This window comes from Mustelus asterias, chromosome 13 (genome assembly GCF_964213995.1).
Source record: "Mustelus asterias chromosome 13, sMusAst1.hap1.1, whole genome shotgun sequence".
NCBI classification, from domain to species: domain Eukaryota; kingdom Metazoa; phylum Chordata; class Chondrichthyes; order Carcharhiniformes; family Triakidae; genus Mustelus; species Mustelus asterias.
In genome coordinates, this window is record NC_135813.1 from 83,251,673 (window position 1) to 83,271,204 (window position 19,532).

At 41.5% G+C, this 19,532-nt stretch overlaps 1 protein-coding gene across 10 annotated transcripts in view; it reads left to right on the top strand.

Annotated features, from left to right (window-relative positions):
• sfswap (splicing factor SWAP) overlaps positions 1-13,769 on the top strand; it is a 130,909-nt gene extending 117,140 nt beyond the window's left edge. For 9 of the 10 annotated variants that reach the window (XM_078227145.1, XM_078227143.1, XM_078227138.1 and 6 more), the window contains 2 exons: positions 8,584-8,656; positions 9,664-13,769. In XM_078227145.1, coding sequence (XP_078083271.1) covers positions 8,584-8,656; positions 9,664-9,729 — 139 coding nt within the window. In that variant the 3' untranslated portion in view covers positions 9,730-13,769. Of the gene's footprint in view, positions 1-3,770; positions 4,032-8,583; positions 8,657-9,663 lie in introns of those variants that run through there. The other variant, XM_078227140.1, reaches the window with a different exon arrangement.
• Positions 13,770-19,532: the final 5,763 nt, after the last annotated feature.

Consider the following 19,532-nt stretch of genomic DNA (forward strand, 5'->3'; position numbering starts at 1 on the left):
ACAATTCTAATCTGGCCAATCATCGGTAATGTGAAGGAGGTTTTGTTGACAGTGCTATTTAGCAGCACTTAACCAATAATCTGCTCACTGATTCTCAATTTGTATTCCTTCAGAACCATTCAGCTCTGAAGCTTATTACATCCTCAGTCCAAATATGGACTAAAGAGTTGAATTCCAGAGGTAAACATGGCTGCTCTTTACATCAAAGCAACATTTAACCTTGTGCTCAGTGGGAATTGAGAGGGGGGGAGGGTGGAGAGAGACCTCCCCACTGTTCACTTGTGATAAAGGAAGATGCTTGTGTTTGTTGGAGGCATATCATCTCATCCCCAGGACGTTGCTGCAGGAATTCTCGGGGTGGTGCCCTTGCTCGAAACATCTGCAGCTACTTCAACATTCCTCCATCTTTTATTTATTTATTAGTCACAAGTAGGCTTGCATTGACACTGCAATGAAATTACTATGAAAATTCCCTAGTCGCCACACTCCGGCGCCTGTCTCGGATACACTGAGGAAGAATTTAGCATGGCCAGTGCATCTAACCAGCACATCTTTCAGACTGTGGGAGGAAACTGGAGCACCTGGGAGAAACCCACGCAGGCACGAGCAGACTCCACACACACTGACCCAAGCCGGGAATTGAACCTGGGTCTCTGGCGCTGAGGCAGCAGTGCTAACCACTGTGCCACCATGCTGCCCATCTTGAGGAATGTTCATTGAATTGCACAGTGCACAAGACCATTCGCAACTCGGATACTGAGTAGTCCTTGCCAACATACAGCATTACTTGGACGACAAAGTGTGCGGTAACATTTGCACCACACAAGTGCCAGAGGACTGTTCAGCAAGAGTGTCTAACGATCTCCCTATGACATTGAACAGCATTGCCATAGCTGAATCCTCCATCATCAACATTTGCGAGGTTACCATTGATCAGAAACTTAACTGGACCAACCCATATAAATAGTGTGGCTACAAAAACAAATTGGAGACTGGGTATTCTGAGGTGAGTAAGTCACCACCTAACTCCCAGGAGCCTTTCTACCATCTACAAAGCACAAGTGAGTGATGTGATAGAATACCCTTCACTGTCCTGGATGGTTGTGTTTTGTTGGAACTCATCCAGGTAGAAGAAGCCAGCTTGATTGGCACCCCATCCAGTGCCTTTACATTCACTTCCTTCACCACCGATGCACAATGGCAGGAGTGTGCAGTATCTACAAGATGCACTGTAGCAACTCACCAAAATCCTTTCCACAGCATCTTCCAAACACACGACCTCTATCACCTAGAAGAACAAGGGCAACAAATGGATCACCCACAGATTCTCCTCCCAAGATTCACCCACCATCCTGACTTGGAGCTATATCATTGGTCCTTTACTGACTCAAAATCATGGAAATCCCTCCCTAACAGCACTGTGGGTACACCTACATGACATGGACTGCAGAGGTTCAAGAAAATGGTTCACCAGCACCCCCTCAAGGACAATCGATGGACATTTGCCAGTGAAGTGCACATTTCAGGAACAAATGGAAAAAAAAGTCAACATGTGTTGTCTCTTATTTGAACTGTAGTCTGCAGCATCAGAATCTTGTTAATTGGTGATTCTTCAGCTTCACCACTTAGTGAACTGAAACCATTATTTTAAATAGTCCAGCGCTGGGTAATTTGCTATTGATGATAACCTGCGAAGATTGCATTGTTTTTAATGTTGTTGCATTTTCCATTCTTATTTGACCTCAGTGAGATACTTAGCCTTGCAGTAGATGCATCTTGTGCTTGGCATTCAGATCAGGCAGGTTTCAAGCCACATCAGTTTATACCTGAAATTTCTCCTTGTGCTTTGCCCATCTCAGGAAATGATGTAATTTTCACCAAACACATAATTCCTTGTTGGAGTGGAAGTATCAATTTGTTTGACTGTAAAACCTTAATCAGTGGCCAATCAAACATTCTTAGCAACCTTGCTTTACATTTGGTGACAAAGCTGCTTTTGTTGTCGTGCCGCAGTTTAAGCCTGACTCAAACCAGCGAATACTCTGGTCTTGCTTTAAAATCTTGTCTGGTCTCAAAATTTGATTATGCCTTTCTGTGTTTTGTATTACTTTGGCATGGTTGCCGTTGATTTGTTGAGCGTGTGAGATGATCATATGACCAGTAAGGCTCCTGTATGGTGAATCTTTAAAGGTGTCTTCCTCTTCCCTTACTGCAGCCCCCAAGTTCTAAATTACTGCCTGTTCCTTGTTTTACTGAAGTTGCACTGCTTCATTGGTTGAGGAAAACTGAAATCTGCAGGAGGTAGTCTAACATTGCCCTGGTTGAAGTTAATGTTAACAGTAATTGGATTTTGCAACACACATCTTGCCTTAGCCACTATTACTGTCCATCAGAATCTCAACTTTTCACACAACCAAATACTATCCCTTGAGAATAGATAGCTTTTAGGTGAATTTTGTAAAGTGGCTGGAGGATGATTGGATTGCTTTATTGTTAATAAGACAGTTGTGTCAAATGGAAATGTGAACATTAACAGTTGCCCCTTATTGTTAATATTTTTTCACACTCTTTTAAGACTAGAAAATAAATGAAGCTACATAGTAATGCAGGCAATTTTTTGAAATCGTATTTGCACATCATATTGTTACAGTAGAATAATAGAAAAATTTAATAAGCAGGCATTTGGTTAGGAAATCTTAGGAAGCCTGCCACTTAAGTACAGTATTGCTTTTGTAGTACTGTTTTCTTGTCAGTCCTTATGAACTTGCATTGCTATGATTGCATCTTTTGCAGTCCTCCCCTTGACTCTCTCACATTTCCAACATGGTAATGAGGGCTGCACGCCACTGCCTCAATGCATTACAAGGTGCATGAACCCTTAATAAAACCTCACCTACCAGCTCCAATGTGACAGCTTGGGGCTGGCTGTTCCCTAAGTACTTATAACACTTGGATGTGTGAATGGCTCAGGTTATTTCCTCTTTTGCTGTCTGGAGATGTGCTTTCTGCAGGTACTGATTATACCCCATTCCAGAGTATAATTGGAGCATTAGACAGCCATATTTTAGCAATAGCATAAACATATAATAAATTCAAATATTGGACTTCATTATGACATCTGTTAGCAATTTTTGAATGTGTCATGAAGTTAAGCAACAGGATACAGGGTCAGTATCATTTAACCCCACTGAAACATATATACAAAGCCTGTGCAAATCAAATATTGCCAATCTCACTTTGGGATGCATGCTCAGGATACACTGGTTATAGTTTCAATTCAGTCAGCAAACAATTCTCATTAACTTTGTGTCATACTGTCCAGTTTTTGGGTAAATATTGTATTCAATTGTACCATGTTTTAATCAGGTTAATGGCTGAGTCAGCTTTATTGTGTATTTTTATTTCTAATGTAATGATCTGAAGATGGCAATTGTATATATGTGGGGGCTACATGCGGCAGAGGGCAGAAGACTTCTGTGATGTTCCGGTGACACAGCTGCCCTTTATTTTCTTTGCATGAGAGTGCCATTGTTTAGTTGACTTTGTGTTTCTTATTCCCTACAAATGCTGTATCAATGGAGTTCACCAGTATTGGGGTGTGTGCTCTGCACCTTGAACTACTTTAAGAGATTCGAATGAGCCTTTTAAGGTGTAAAATGTGCTGCTAGTGTCACTGGACCTTCCTGATTTCTGACCACTTATGACCGCTGCCGCCTCTGCCTTCTCATGGGACTCAATTTATTATCCTGTACCCACTACCAACTTTTCAGGGAGAACCTAGAAAGAAAGACTGAAAACATGGAAACAAATTTTAGAAGATTGGATGGCAGGCCGCGACGCAGAGCAATACAGGAGTGTCAGCCTATACAACACCAGACATGCCATGAGTGAGCCCAGGGAGTCCTGTTCATTATGGGGAAAAAATAAAAGCTCAAGAAGCACTCCCAGAGGGTTGACCATGATAGGTCTAGGGAACAAAGCAGGTCTAGGGCTTTACCCGAGAAGTCCTCTGTGCCATTTCAGTCAACTAACACTGGTACAGTGGACTTCCGAGGAGATTCTTAACCCTCTGGTCCTACCTCAGCAATTAGGTTTCATCTCTGCATTGGCTGTATCAGTGCATTCTCGGCACATACTCTCACATCTGTTTCTTTTGTTAATTTGTGCTAAGACCAATTTCTTGATTAGAGTCAAGTAAAGTAACTAGGGTCAAGTGAAACAACCTCAACATAAACCTTTGGTTGTCAAGATAAAAGTGGTCCCCAGTGGTTTTGGATCAGTGAATAATTTTGCATAATTTCTAAAGTGCTTTCAGTATCATTTGACTTGATGTGGGAAATTGTGATTCAGTAGGCATAACTAAATTGGTTGAAGACATGTACTGCTCACAAGTGGCCATAGCCTAAGTAGAGTCTGATTGGGTGGTAGAATGAGTAAAATAAATTTCCACGCAATCCAGACCCTTTAAGAATCAGGGATTGGGAAGTGATAAGTGCTGAAGTCACATTCGCCTTGAATGTCCGACTGTTAAAGAACCCAGCTCAGGATATGGGTTCTTAAGTCTCATAATGAAATCTGTCTTGTTAATTTCCCAGGAATTCCATTTCTTGATGCTTCAGAAGGGTTATCTACAATCCAGCACATGAAAGCTGGTTGTGTTTCTGCTTGAATTTGTTGAATTCTCTAATGTTAGTGAGTCTGAAGGTTTGAAAAGAGTCAGTTGTAGCACTGTTACTTCATTGGTACATTAAGAGTTCTGTTTACTTTCAGCAATTTGAGATATTTGTAATTAAATTGGGAGTGTAGGTTCAAACCTCATGTTCTTGGATATTGTGGTACTCATAATGATCCACAATGCCAAATCAGAGCTCTCCTGCTCTGAGTTGTAAATCTGAGCTGACAAATTATTGGCCGTCAGTTGACATGTCACTTTTCAAACTATGCCTATAGTGAAATTGTGACAGATTTCCAGTTACCGCTAAAGTTATGGACAGTAAGAGTCATACTAATCAGATGGAGGATCTTTAGGTTTGGGTGCATGGAAGAATAAAGTGTCCCTCCAGGGGATCCTTTACATGAGAATGGTAGCGTGCCATATATCATCTGCTAATTCTGTTTAAGTGCCATCAGTACTTGTTCAGAGAGAGACTGTTGGAGCATTTGATGTATAGAACTGTGTACTGTCAGGCATTACTTGGGATACTTGAACCAAGATGTGCAGGTCTCAGCTTGATGGCGGCACAGAATGGTTTTTATAACATTGATCCACTGTAGTAGACTCAAGAGTTTATGATAGGACTGTTTGAGGTGCATTCCTGAAACTAAACTTTCTCGAGATACAGATGCAACTTCCACATCACCATCTTGCTGTTCCATAGAACGATGCAATGTGATTTGCTAGATAAGTGTGGCCTTTGGACTGTTCCCCAGTACAGGTGGCGTATAGACATAAGGTAGTGCCAGCTGGGTGACTGGTGTTTGTAGTTTCAGAGCCTCCTATTGGGCAACATTTCACTACATCGATGGAATTAGATCTCCGAGATTAGAGTCTATTAGCCAAAGTCGGATGGATATATATATATATATATATAAATATATATATATATGTTATGTAAGAATGTGTACATTTATGATGAAGCAGCTGCTTCTCAAGTAGAATTATTCAAAAGTGGATCTGCTGGTAATAAACAGTGATGGCCGGTTGCATGGGTTCAACTTAAAAGCAGCAACTTTTCAACAAGCTTCACTTCTCTTAGGCAAAGAGGGCTTTTTTTTAAGATTCTTTTTGGTTCATCCTGTACCCATCTTCCCATGTGAAGATTTCCTACCGGTCACTTAAGATGTGATTCTCGCGTCACTTCAAGCAAAGGGCATCCTTTCCATTTTGCTTTTTCAGTTGCAACAGTCAGTTTTCCAAATTGGAAGTGCAGAGATGGACTTTGCAACCCTTCTCGGCCATCCTCTTTTGATAGCTTACTTATTAAAAAGAACCAACACAAAGCCCATTGCTCTAGATGTAATGGAAATGATAATAGCCTCCAGAAGCATGTGATGCCAGCTGAAAAGATTCACTCCAGTTACAATAAACCTTTTATTAGGGAATAGTTAACTTTGCTGAATTAAAGCTGGTTCTATACCAGCTTATACAGCTGCTATGGAAGTTTCTATTCATCTTTTGACCATTCATTCAGACTGTTCAGTGAAGTCACCTTTTATGAAAGGAACATCAGAATCTAGGCTATCCCACAAACCATGTTTGTGGTTCAGATCTTTGTTTGTTGCAAAGATTGCAGCATTCTGTAGGCTCGTGGAATGGCTATTTATAGCTCTGATGAAGTAGAGATTTCCATCATCTGATCTGACCCCAAATAATTCCAAAGTTACTTTCCAAAATTTATTCTCCTTCAGGATTTCACTTTTTCTTCACCCCTCCAAGTTAGTGGGCATTGAATATTAAGAGAATAAGCTAAATTTTTTAAAATGGTTAAATATTTTCTGAAAAAAGCATTTTTAAAATTAGTTTCACGAGTAGGGTCACATTAACACTGCAATGAAGCTACTTTGAAAATCTCCTTGTTGCCACACTCCAGCGCCTGTTCTGGTACACAGGGAGAATTTAGAAGGCTAATGCACCTCACCAGCACGTCTTTCGGACTGTGGGAGGAAACGGAGTATCCGGAGGAAACCCACGCAGACACGGGGAGAACATGCAGACTCTACACAGACAGTGACCCAAGTCAGGTATCGAACTCAGGTCCCTGGCACTGTGAGGCAGCAGTGCTAACCACTGTGCCACCGTGCTGCCCAATTATTGCCCCGCATTGAGAACCAGTTTTTGAGAGTCAAAAAACACATGGCGAGAGCTGAAACCAGGTGCTCCAATTTAGCATCTGTAAAACTATTAGTATTTGGACCAGTGCTGATTAGTTTCACTCAGCAAAGGCGACATGAACTTGGGAAATTAGTCCAGAATGCAGATTTAAGTCTGACAGTGAGCAGCAGTGTCAGTAGATCAGAATTAATTGGTTTATGGAGGATAATGAATGAAGAAGAAAATAAGATGACCTACCTCTGGTTGGGTCTTTTATTTGTTTGATTGACTTATCCTCCAGAGACCAATGTTTTGCCCTCTTCCTCCTTTGTCCCCCTGATCTGGGAGTATGGGCTTGTTGTGCTTTTTGTTAATATAAAAAAATAATTAGCTGCCTTAGCTGTACTGGCACCACTTCCTTTGGTTTGAAAACAACTAAAGGAATGTTCCAGGGCAAAATTTATATACTATAAAGAATGGGAAGGTCATTTGACCATGAAATCAAATTGTGAAGGGGCACTGCCCCTGTGCTTTATTTTCCCCTCCATTCAACTGGGCTTGTTCATTGGTATGTGAAGGATAATTTCATTTGAAGATTGGAGAAGACCTTACTAGAGGTAGGTCACCTAACTTTGCTGATAACAGACGCGATTATTAATGGATGGGGTGTGGAGAGATAGCAAAAATATACTTTGAAAAAAAATTTACCCCCTAACAGCCTGTTTGCAAGTTATGTAACAAGTTAAAATGAATTGAAATATTTGTGTTAAGTTGCACAAGCATAAACAGTTAATTTGGCATTATACTCGAATTACAGCAAAAGCAATTGATTTTATGATTACTATGCCTCTCTTTAGATTAATCAGTGTTAAAATATTTTCACCAACCTGATTAAATATTAGGGCAAATCTTATTTTGTATCAATTCTGATTTTGCCATCTTTATGTTACAATATGGTTCTGTTTTTTTTTCACGTTAACCACATTTTCTAGGACCTGCCGGTTCTCTTCCTACTCACCCACTCACCCCAGTATTTTCTTTGTCATTCAATGTTTAAATAAAATAGAGAAATTCAATTTCGGTATTTAGTTCCCATTAATAATTTAATTTTAGCCACTCTGTTTATTTTAGCATTTATTGGTGCAGATAAATGTTCTTTGTTAAATGTTTTTTCACTTGCTAACAACTTTACCCAAACTAATTATATTTTTGAAGTGTTCATTTATATGCCAAGCTATGGAGTTTCGACTGATATAAAGTCACATGAACAGGCTACTTGGCTAGCATGTTAAAATTGACTGACGGTTCACTTTCCTGTTCTAAAAGTGTTCGGCTGACATTATTCCAGCTTTGTATTATGTAAATACGAACATCAAATAGCGGGCAAAAAGACCCCGTTGTCGTAAACTGAGAACAAAGCTCAAATTGTCAATAGAACATAGATTGAACCATGCCCTTAAATATAATACTGGATAAGTTTCCACCATGCAACGCAGTTCTCCATTCTTGTAAATCTTGCATTTTTTGGTTTCCCTACCATTACTTGGCAAGCATGATAGAAATTGCACATTATAGGCAGAAGGTTTGTAACAGAAAATAATGAGGTGGGCTCCAGAGATACTATGCATTGTGTGAATGATGAAGCAGTGGTAAATATTTCCTGATACAGTATAATTGGGTTCCTGTTGCAAAATGCAAACAAAACATTGCACACAAATGACCTCACTTCCCATGCAAAAATATCAAAATATAATTTTTCCCTCCATTTCTAGGGGCGGCTCTCAGGAAAAGGATGAAACAGCATCTCCAGAACTGATATCTACGATGCAGAGTAAAATAACTCGGGTATGAATTCATAACACTAGTTTTTAAATTATTATTCTTGGAATACAGGTGTTGCCAGCACGGCTCCCATTTATTGCCCATTTTTAATTATTGTTGAGAAGGTTTGGTGGGTCTCCCCATGCTGCAGTAATGGGGTCCTTCCACCTGAGTATCAAACTTTAAAAGTTGAAGGTGAGTGAGTAGTTTATACAAAGAGTGCAATAGTCTCTTAGGCTCCTTTACTATGGTGGGTTTGATTACACTAGAATTAAAGGAACTGTGTAAGTGGATGATTGATATTCTTTCAAGCATTGTATCTGTTGATAATTGGGTAGTCAGAAGCTTTTTTTCTGGATAGTTTGAAGCTTTTTTGAATAGACAGAAGCTTTTTCCCCAGGGTGGAACAGTCAATTACTAGGGGGCATAGGTTTAAGGTGCGAGGAGCAAGATTTAAAGGAGATGCACAAGGCATGTTTTTTACACAGAGGGTGATGGGTGCCTGGAACTTGTTGCCGGGGGAGGTAGTGAAAGCAGATACGATAGTGACTTTTAAGGGGCGTCTTGACAAATACATGAATCGGATGGGAATAGAGGGATATGGTCCCTAGAAGGGTAGGGTGTTTTAGTTCAGACGGGCAGCATGATCGATACAGGCTTGGAGGGCCGAAGGGTCTGTTCCTGCACTGTAATTTTGTTTGTTCTTTGTTCATAGTGATGATGTGATCACTAAGGCTGGGTCACATTTCCAACGGTTCAACAATAACTACATTTCAGAAGTAGTTAATTGGTTATAAAGGGCATTGGAATGGTCTGAAGTTGTGTGCAGCGCTATATCGATGTGAGATGTGTGGGTTAGATGGATTAGCCATGGGAAATGTGTGGAGTTATGGGGATAGGGCAGGGGTGAGGGTCTGGGTAAGATACTCTGTCAGAGAGTCGGTGCAGATTGGATGGGCTGAATGGCCTTTTAGGGATTTTAGTATACGTGTTTGAGCAGATACTTCATTCTATCTTTTCCTTTTGTGTAGGATCTAATGGCCAAAGTGAGAGAAATGCTGGCTTCTTCAAAAGATGTACAAACCAATGTGTCCTGAACAAAAAACACACGCAGGCCCTGCAAGAAGATGAGGATCTGAAGTGGCTTCACAAGAAGCTTGAACTGTCTTGTCGCAAGGACTAATTTATTTAGACAATTTGGGCAGAATTCCACTTTGGCAAAAACTGTTTTTTTTTGTATAGCCCATTTTGATAGTACAGTTTGAACCGAGATCTTATTCCATTGTTACTGTTTTGCAATTTCCCCCCCTCCTGTTCTTGAACACCACAAACTCCACATGCTCTGGGGCGTCAGAATTTCAAACAGGAACTCTGAAAAGTTTGGTGGTGCCCTTTGTCTTGAGCACCAGAAAGTAGCTGCCTACAATCATTTGTGATTACCAGACAGGAGCTTCGCTTATCCTTCTGTGAAGGAGTTTTACTACTTAATATCTACAAAGGTGAGGTAACATCTCATTTTGTAAATTTGAAGAGTTCTCTTGATGCAAGTCTTTGATGGCAACTATTTGCGGTTTCAGCCTTGGAACAGGTTGCACAGACTAGTCTTGAAGACCAGGAGAAACATGGTAGAACATAACATCAGCATTACTTATGATACAATGTGTATCAACCATTGTCTGAAAACGTTGCATTTATTTAAACCGCTACATATAAATTTACTTTAAATTCACACCCTAAAGACAGTGTGAGAGGGCTCCAGTAAAGTTTTCAACCACAGTGATGCAAATCTATTGAAATATTAAAGGTAATTTATTTGTTTAGAATAATGGTTAAAGATTTATTTGTAAAAAGTGTTCAAATATTTTGCCTACTTGAAAAGGTTATTTCAAGTTAGGGTTCAGTTGGTACTTTTGTGTTTAAAAGTTGCCTATTTTGGCATAGTGGCCTCTTATTAACTCACAGTCCTGCCATTTTGATGCTGTTGCAGTTCTTTTCCACTATGAGCAGTTGCAGTGATGTTCCAAGTTTGGAAGAGAGGGTGTTATCTGACAGGGTAAACATGATCTAACCGATTGCATATTTGGTCAAACTAAAACATCAATTAATGTTTTGTTCACTCTTATACAATACTGATACCGGCTGAGGTTTATTCACGAAGGCTCACCTTCTCAATCTTGCCCCTCGCCTGAGGTGTGATGATCTTCAGGTTAAATCACCGCCAGTCACAGCCTATGGTCATCTGGGACTATGGCTACTTTATCTTTAAGACACTGATATGACCCTCCGTTTATTTGGACTGCATTTTTCAGCTCATGGAAGCTCGATGTTGTATAGGGCTGGATCTGAGTGACTGGAAATATGTATGATCAGTGTTACATCCGTGCCACTCACCTTTTTAGTGGATCTGTTAACTGCATAAACCACAATAGCAACACAACATTGTATTTATTTATTTTTTAAAGTGCTTGATTTATTTTTGTTTGATTTATTATATGCCACATCATTTAGCTGAGAAGATACTGCAAAGCCTCTCTTGAGAATATTAAGCTGGTAATATATGGAGCATCCTTTGTAGCGACCTGAAGATATCTTTCACCTCGGTACCAGTTTCCTGGTGCTGTCAAAATCTGGGAGTAACCTTCCATATAAATTTTCAAGGCTACTTTCCAATCTGGTTCAGTTTTCTTTTAATTGGTTTCTTATCATACCCATTCCCTTTGTTTAAAATCTTTCCAGGTTTCAGAAGTGCCTTTGCTGTCATTAATGTCTATGCTTGGCTGCCTAGGTGATTGCACTGTTGATTATATGATGTTTTTGACAACCCTTCTGAGGAAGGTTAAAGAACAAGCTCCCATTTCATTTGCAAGAGGTAATCAGGGAAAGTTGAGACCCACAGGTAAGAGCAACTAAAATTATATCACATTTTTATGCTTGCAAGAAAGTGGAAGAACTAAAGAACCTACATATATTACTCCTTGCACTATGAAATATATTCAGTCCTCACTGAGTAAATGTCTCGGAGTCACGTACTGAGGGTATTTCTACACATGGTTCTTTGTGGCACTGTCAAAGTGGGCAGTGGAGTTGGCACAGCCCCAATACTCTTGGTACTATTGTAGTAAATTTTATCAATTCATTAGTATAATTTCTTTTAACCCTGTTCAAACCTAATAACCACGCTATAATTGGATCACCCTGATACTAGCCTCATGGTGTTTAAAACCATATACACAAAATTTTCTGCGCCAGCTTTCTAAAGTTGGGTACACGACATAGTGTATTTGATGCTTTGTTGAATTGTTATTAGCATGGTTGGCTCCTGGAATTTTATCATTCCTGTGTTTCAGCTCCCTGAATAAAAAGGGTGATGTATTAGTGAGTTAGTGAAACACACAGTGGCTTCAGGGCCTGAGTAGGGCCTGACAGCACAATTCCAGTCAAGAGAAAATAGCCTATCTAGAATTGCCTATAATTCTCAAGGTAGTTCTTCAGTCACCTGAGACAAAGGTGAGAAAGAACAAGAACCTGAACATATCCAAAGAAATATTTTCTCACTGAAGAAGGTTCCACTGCATCACTGCTCCGATAGAAAGGAAGAGAATGGAAGGCAGATAGTAAAATTTCTAGTTTGAAAGGAAATTCAAAAGACAGGAGGGCATACCTTGTCCTCTGGCTTACGAAGATTATTAAAGGATGAAGAATAATACGTTAGAGGTGAGTTACCAGCCCTTAGTCTTTGTATAACATTTGGAAGGAACTAAAGAGTCCACTCAAATTGTATAGTGATGGCAGTACAGCATACACAGTCATCTTAAAATTTGTAACTAATCCCTTGCCATAACCCTCGTCATGTTTGGTAAGTCAGACCACTGAAAGACTTGGTTTGATTAAAAGATTCAAATTGAATTATTTAATATTTTATAAGTGATTAATTTTTGAATTAGCAGACTTGGATTAATACTTTTACTTGTTGCTCTGTTCAAGCCCCCAGCAGTGTTATCAGCTCTGCTTATTCAGGCATACCAAGGATTCTCAAAGCAGTTGTACTTGGTTAATAGACTCATGGGACATTTTAAAGCAATTCTCAAAGACACACTTTCAACCCACTTACTCCTTCATATCTCAGCTTTTTAAGTTTCTTTTGAGTTTCTTCATTTATATACTGTATGGAGAAAATTCCAGTGGGATTTTCTGATGAGCTTGAAGCACATTAGCAGGAAGGTTTGTTCTATCAGGAGTAAGTTTCATGGCAGAGTGTGCTTTTGTACCTTAGTCTCATTAGGGTAAAATATTCTGTTCTCATACACTTGATGAACAGAACTAAACCCAGGATCACATTGAAAGTGACCAATTTCATTCTAACAACATGTGTTTTATGGTTTCATTGTTAAATTTTTAGATGCTTTAACAAACTTGAACTACTTCTGTTTTGATTTTTTTTGCTGTTAATCTCTTGGATGAATCTGCAGGGAAGTTGCAAAATCATTTAACCTTTTCATTGTGAACTGTCCAGAAGCAGCCACTGAAGATGGAATCCCTCAAAATGAGGGGCCTGTAGGATTCATACAAGTATAATTTCAAATTTATAATGTACATAACTTCTTGCACTTTCAATGAGCTACAAACTGCTGTGGCACCAGTGTTCCCAAGCATTGTGATAGCTGTGAACACCAAAGCAAGCACCAGCCTTTTCAAGGAGAAGGGAAACGATTGTGGGCAGTTCCACATGTGGTGTACATGGCAGTAAAATATATCCGTATCAAAGGGAGAAGAGAGTCTGCATTTGATAGCACCTTATCACATCTTGAATGCCCAAAACATCTCATGCAATGAAGTGGGGTCGTTGTATATGCAAATGCAGCAGCCAGCTCCATGCAGCAATAAGACGAGTACTCAGTTAATTTGTTTAAATGGCTTGCAATTTGAAAAATGTGTTCAATCCTTAATCATTACATATGTAATGTTCTATGCCATCTGTTACCGAGTTACATTTCCTATAGATCTGCTTCTCTTTCTTTCACCTTCCTTCCCCCATCCCTTCCCCCATTTGTGGTTGCATAATGCAATATGAGGTTTGGAGCCCTATAAAAGACGGGTGTGCTTAAAAATTGTAAATAAATGACTTTTATTAACTTTCCAGCAGTGCAATTTGTCAATTCAATTTTAAAACCCACGCACAATATATTCAAGCAAACTTCAATGTTTTTATCTGGTTTCTTTTCCTAAACTTGGTCTGACCTGTCTGAACGATTAAGTTTGGCATGGGTATGTCTACCTCAGATGTTTTGTGGCTTCTGATTTCTCTTCACCCCCTCCCCCCAAAGTTGCTGACTGTGTTTCTGGAATCCAGGGTCCACGGATGCCATCCACCCTTCAGTATCATCTTCCTATAGCTGGTTGCCCTTACTGTGAGAGTTTGGGCGGCCAGCCTAAGCAAGGGCAATGCAACCAAGCCTAATCCGGACATCCACCTGTCCAACACCGCTCATTGGACAGCCATCAGGAGCAGCTATCTGCCAATAGCTTTACCTTAGCTGAGTCTGTTGAAGTCCAGTGCAGTGCCTCAGCCTCTGTCCTCAGTTGAGATCAGATATCTACCACTTGCATCTGTGGCCTAGTAGGCAGTAAGTCTTTGTTCTCCTTGCATGACTGCAGTTTTCATGGTGAAAGCAATCATAGTAATAGCATATGTTCAAAGACTTAAATATCTTGATTCATTGAGGAGCATCTACTTAAATCGATACTCAGTTAGGTATTTCATTCCCCTTAATCAAGCTCAGTGTAGCTGCGCAAAATGTTATTTGCCAACTAAAAATGTGCACTTAAACCTGTATAATCAATTTGTTATTGCAGTTGCGGGAGACTGTTTTATTGAGTCGATGTTCAGAACCATTGGTGATACAAAACAAAAAGCTGTAAATTTAAACACAAAACTGAGTCATATAAGGTTAATTTAATCTTGTTCAGGTTTGTAGTTGATGCTGACCGTGAATACTATTCAGTTATCGGTTTTTGAATTGACTATTCTTTCATAGTGGAGAAGCCTTAATCTGCTATGTGATTCTTGAGCGTAAGTTGGTTCTTAAAGATTTCATAAAGAAACACTCTAGTCTCCCTCTAGAAGTGGAAGAACGGATATGTCAGGAGATAATGGATAGGTGCAGGAAAAATAGGGTTGTTGTAGTGGGAGACTTCAATTTCCCTGGTATAGACTGGAAATCACATAGGGCTGGGAGTCTGAATGGGGAGGCATTTGTAAAATGCGTACAGGAAGGTTCTTTGGAACAATATGTAGATAGCCCGACTAGAGAGGGGGCGATACTGGGCCTAGTACTGGGGAATGAGCCCGGTCAGGTCTTGAAAGTTTTGGTAGGGGAATATGTGGCAAATAGTGACCACAATTCTGTTAGCTTTAGGATAGTGATGGAAAAGGATGAGTGGTGTCCCAAGGGTAAGGTGTTGGATTGGGGGAAGGCTAACTTTAGTGGGATTAGGCAGAAATTGGAAGCTGTTGATTGGGAGAGGCTGTTTGAGGGTAAATCCACATCTGGCATGTGGGAGTCTTTTAAGGAACAGTTGTTAGGGCTGCAGGATAGGCATGTGCCTGTAAAAAGGAAGGATAGGAAGGAAGGGTAGGATTCGAGAACCGTGGATAACCAGGGAAATTGAGGGATTGGTCAAAAAGAAAAGAGTGGCATACGTTAGATCCAGGCAGCTAAAAACGGAGGGAGCTCTGGAGGAATACAAAGAAAGTAGGAAAGAACTCAAACGAGGAATTAGAAGGGCAAAAAGGGGTCACGAAATATCCTTGGCAGACAGGATTAAGGAGAATCCCAAGGCATTTTATTCATACGTTAGGAACAAAAGGGTTGTCAGGGAAAAAATCGGACCTCTCAGGGACAAAAGTGGGGAATTATGCTTAGAGCCCAAAGAAGTTGGGGAGATCCTAAATGAATACTTTGCGTCGGTATTCACAAAGGAGAGGGATGTGTTGACTGGGAGTGTCTCGGAGGGGAGTGTTGACCCGTTAGAGAAAATCTCCATTACAAGGGAGGAAGTGTTAGGTGTTTTAGGGAATATAAAGACTGACAAATCCCCAGGGCCTGATGGAAGCTATCCCAGGCTGCTCAGGGAGACGAGAGATTAAATCGCTGGGCCTCTGACGCAAATCTTTGTTTCGTCACTGGACATAGGTGAAGTCCCAGAGGATTGGAGGATAGCCAATGTGGTCCCGTTATTTAAGAAGAGTAGGAAGGATAACCCGGGAAATTATAGGCCGGTGAGCTTGACGTCCGTGGTAGGGAGGTTGTTGGAGAGGATTCTTAGAGATAGGATGTATGCGCATTTAGAAAGGAATAAACTCATTAACGATAGTCAGCATGGTTTTGTGAGAGGGAGGTCATGCCTCACTAACCTGGTGGAGTTTTTTGAAGAAGTGACTAGAATGGCTGATGAGGGAAGAGCCATGGATGTCGTCTATATGGACTTTAGTAAAGCGTTTGACAAAGTCCCTCATGGTAGGTTGGTGCAAAAGGTTGGATCTCATGGGATAACGGGGGAGGTGGCTAGATGGGTGGAGAACTGGCTTGGTCACAGAAGACAGAGGGTGGTAGTGGAAGAGTCTTTTTCTGCCTGGATGAGTGTGACTAGTGGTGTTCCGCAGGGCTCTGTATTGGGACCTCTGCTGTTTGTGATTTATATAAACGATCTGGAAGAAGGTGTAACTGGGGTGATCAGTAAGTTTGCGGACGACACGAAAATGGCTGGACTTGCAGATAGTGAGGAACATTGTCAGAGGCTACAGAAGGATATAGATAGGCTGGAAATTTGGGCAAAGAAATGGCAGGTGGAGTTCAATCCAGATAAATGCGAAGTGATGCATTTTGGTAGAACTAACGTAGGGGGGAGCTATACGATAAATGGCAGAACCATAAAGGGTGTAGATACGCAGAGGGACCTGGGTGTGCAAGTCCACAGATCCTTGAAGGTGATGTCACAGGTGGAGAAGGTGGTGAATAAGGCATATGGCATGCTTGCCTTTATAGGACGGGGCGTAGAGTATAAAAGTTGGGGTCTGATGTTGCAGTTGTATAGAACGTTGGTTCGGACGCATTTGGAATACTGCACCCAGTTCTGGTCGCCACACTACCAGAAGGACGTGGAGGCTTTAGAGAGAGTGCAGAGGAGGTTTACCAGGATGTTGCCTGGTATGGAAGGGCTTAGTTATGAGGAGAGATTGGGTAAACTGGGGTTGTTCTCACTGGAAAGACGGAGGATGAGGGGTAACCTAATAGAGGTGTATAAAATTATGAAAGGCATAGATAGGGTGAACGGTGGGAAGCTTTTTCCCAGGTCGGTGGTGACGTTCACAAGGGGTTTTAGGTTCAAGGGGGGGGGGAGGTTTAACACGGATATCAGAAGGACGTATTTTACACAGAGGGTGGTGGGGGCCTGGAATGCGCTGCCGGGCAAGGTGGTGGAGGCGGACACACTGGGAACGTTTAAGACTTACCTAGATAGCCACATGAACGGAGTGGGAATGGAGGGATACAAAAGAATGGTCTAGTTTGGACCAGGGAGCGGCGTGGGCTTGGAGGGCCGAATGGCCTGTTCCTGTGCTGTATTGTTCTTTGTTCTTAGAATCAGAGAATCATGCAGCGCAGAAGAGGCCCTTTGGCCCATCGAGTCCGTTCCGACACATTAGAAACACCTGAATTCCCACCTAATCCCAGGTCAGGGATAGGTGTGTAAATGCTCTAGAGAATGTCAGTATATCGAAGGAGGAAGTGTTGGGTATTCTAAATTGCACTAAGGTAGACAAGTCCCCGGGGCCGGATGGGATCTATCCCAGGTTACTGCAGGGGGCAAGAGAAGAAATAGCTGGGGCCTTAACAGATATCTTCACAACCTCTTTGACCACAGGTGAGGAGCCAGAGGACTGGAGAATAGCCAATGTTGTTCCCTTGTTTAAGAAAGGAAGCAGGGATAATCCAGGAATTTATAGGCCAGTGAGCCTGATGTCAGTGGTGGGGAGCTTTTGGAGAAGATACTGAGGGACAGGATATATGCACATTTATAAGAAAACAGATAGTTAGTGACAGACAGCATGGTTTGTATGGGGAAGGTCATGTCTCACCAACTTGATTGAGTTTTTTGAAGAGGTGACAAATAAAATTGATGAGCTGTGGATTTGGTTAATATGGACTTTAGTGGAGTGTTTGACAAGGTCTCACATGGCAAACTGGTAGAAAAACTAAAATCACATGGATTCAGGGTGGGCTGGCTGGATGGATACAGAACTGAATTGGTTATAGAAGACAGACAGTAATGGTGGAAGAATGTTTTTCAGAATGGAGATTTGTAGCTAGTGGTGTTCTGCAGGGATCAGTGCTGGGACCTGTGTTGTTTGTAGTAAATGATCTGGAGGAAAATGTGAGAGGGTCTGAATAAAAGTTTGCAGATGACACAAAGATTGGTGGAGTTGCTGATAGTGCCGGGGATTGTAAGAGGATGCAACAGGATATGAATAGATTGGAGACTTGGACACAGAAATGGCAGATGGAGTTTAATCAAGACAAATGCGAGGTGATGCATTTTGGAGGATCAAATTTAGGTGCGAATTATACTCTAAATGGCAGAATCCTTTAGAACATTAACATACAGAGGGATCTGGGCGTGCAGGTCCACAGCTCCCTAAAAGTGGCAACACAGGTGGCCAAGGTGATTAAGAAAGCATAGGGCATGCTTACCTTCATCAGCCAGGGCATTGAGTAGAAGAGTTGGGAAATCATGCTGCAGCTAACCTTGGTTAGACCACATTTGGAGTATTGCGTGTAGTTCTAGTCACCACTATACCAGAAGGACATGATAGCTTTGGAGAGAGTGCAAAGAACGTTCACCAGGATGTCGCCTGGTCTCAAGGGTGTTGGCTATGAGGAGAGGTTGAATAAACTAGGATTGTTTTCACTGGAAAAACGGAGGCTGAAGGGAGACCTGGTAGAGGTCTACAAAATTAGGTTGGATACTCAGAGACTTTTTCCCAGGGTGGAAGCGTCAATTGCAAGGGGGCGCAGGTTCATAGTGAGAAGGAGAAAGTTTAAGGGAGGTGTGCTGGGGAAGTTTTTCACGCAGAGAGTCTGGAATGCACTGCCAGAGGAAGTGGTGGAAGCAGGCACATTAACAACATTTAAGCAGCATCTGAATGGGTACATGAATAGGGAGGGAATAGACGGATACGGACTGAGTAAGGGCACAAGGTTCTTTTTAGTTTAATTAGGGCATCATGATTGGCACGGGCTTGAAGAGCCTGTTCTTGTGCTGCACTTTTTTTGCCAGCACTTGGGCCATTGCTCTCCCACCCCATACCACCCCCTCCCCTTCCCCGTCTCCGCCCTTTGACCCAAGACACATTCATATGTTTAAATTTAGTGTGACCACAAAAATTGGGTCAGTCTCTTAAGATCTAAAAGTTCATTAGCTGTCAGGGGACAAATACATCCATCCTCCATCTTGTTATGGGTAACAGATTTGAGTGACTTCCTGATTTTGTAGTCCTTTGCTCCCGTTGTTGCTTGTAAGCAGTGTCCTGCTTTACAGCTGAGCAGATTGCTGTTTGTCAAAAATCATAGAATCTTTACGGTGCAGAAGGAGGCCGTTCGGCCCATCGAGCCTGCACCGGCAACAATCCCACCCAGGCCCTATCCCCGTAACCCCACGTATTTACACTGCTAATCTCCCTGACACTAAGGGGCAATTTAGCATGGCCAATCCAGCTAAACCGCACATCTTTGGACTGTGGGAGGAAACCGGAGCATCCGGAGGAAACCCACGCAGACACGGGGCGAACATGCAGACTCCACAGAGTCCCCAAGGCCAGAATTGAACTCCGGTTCACTGCCTG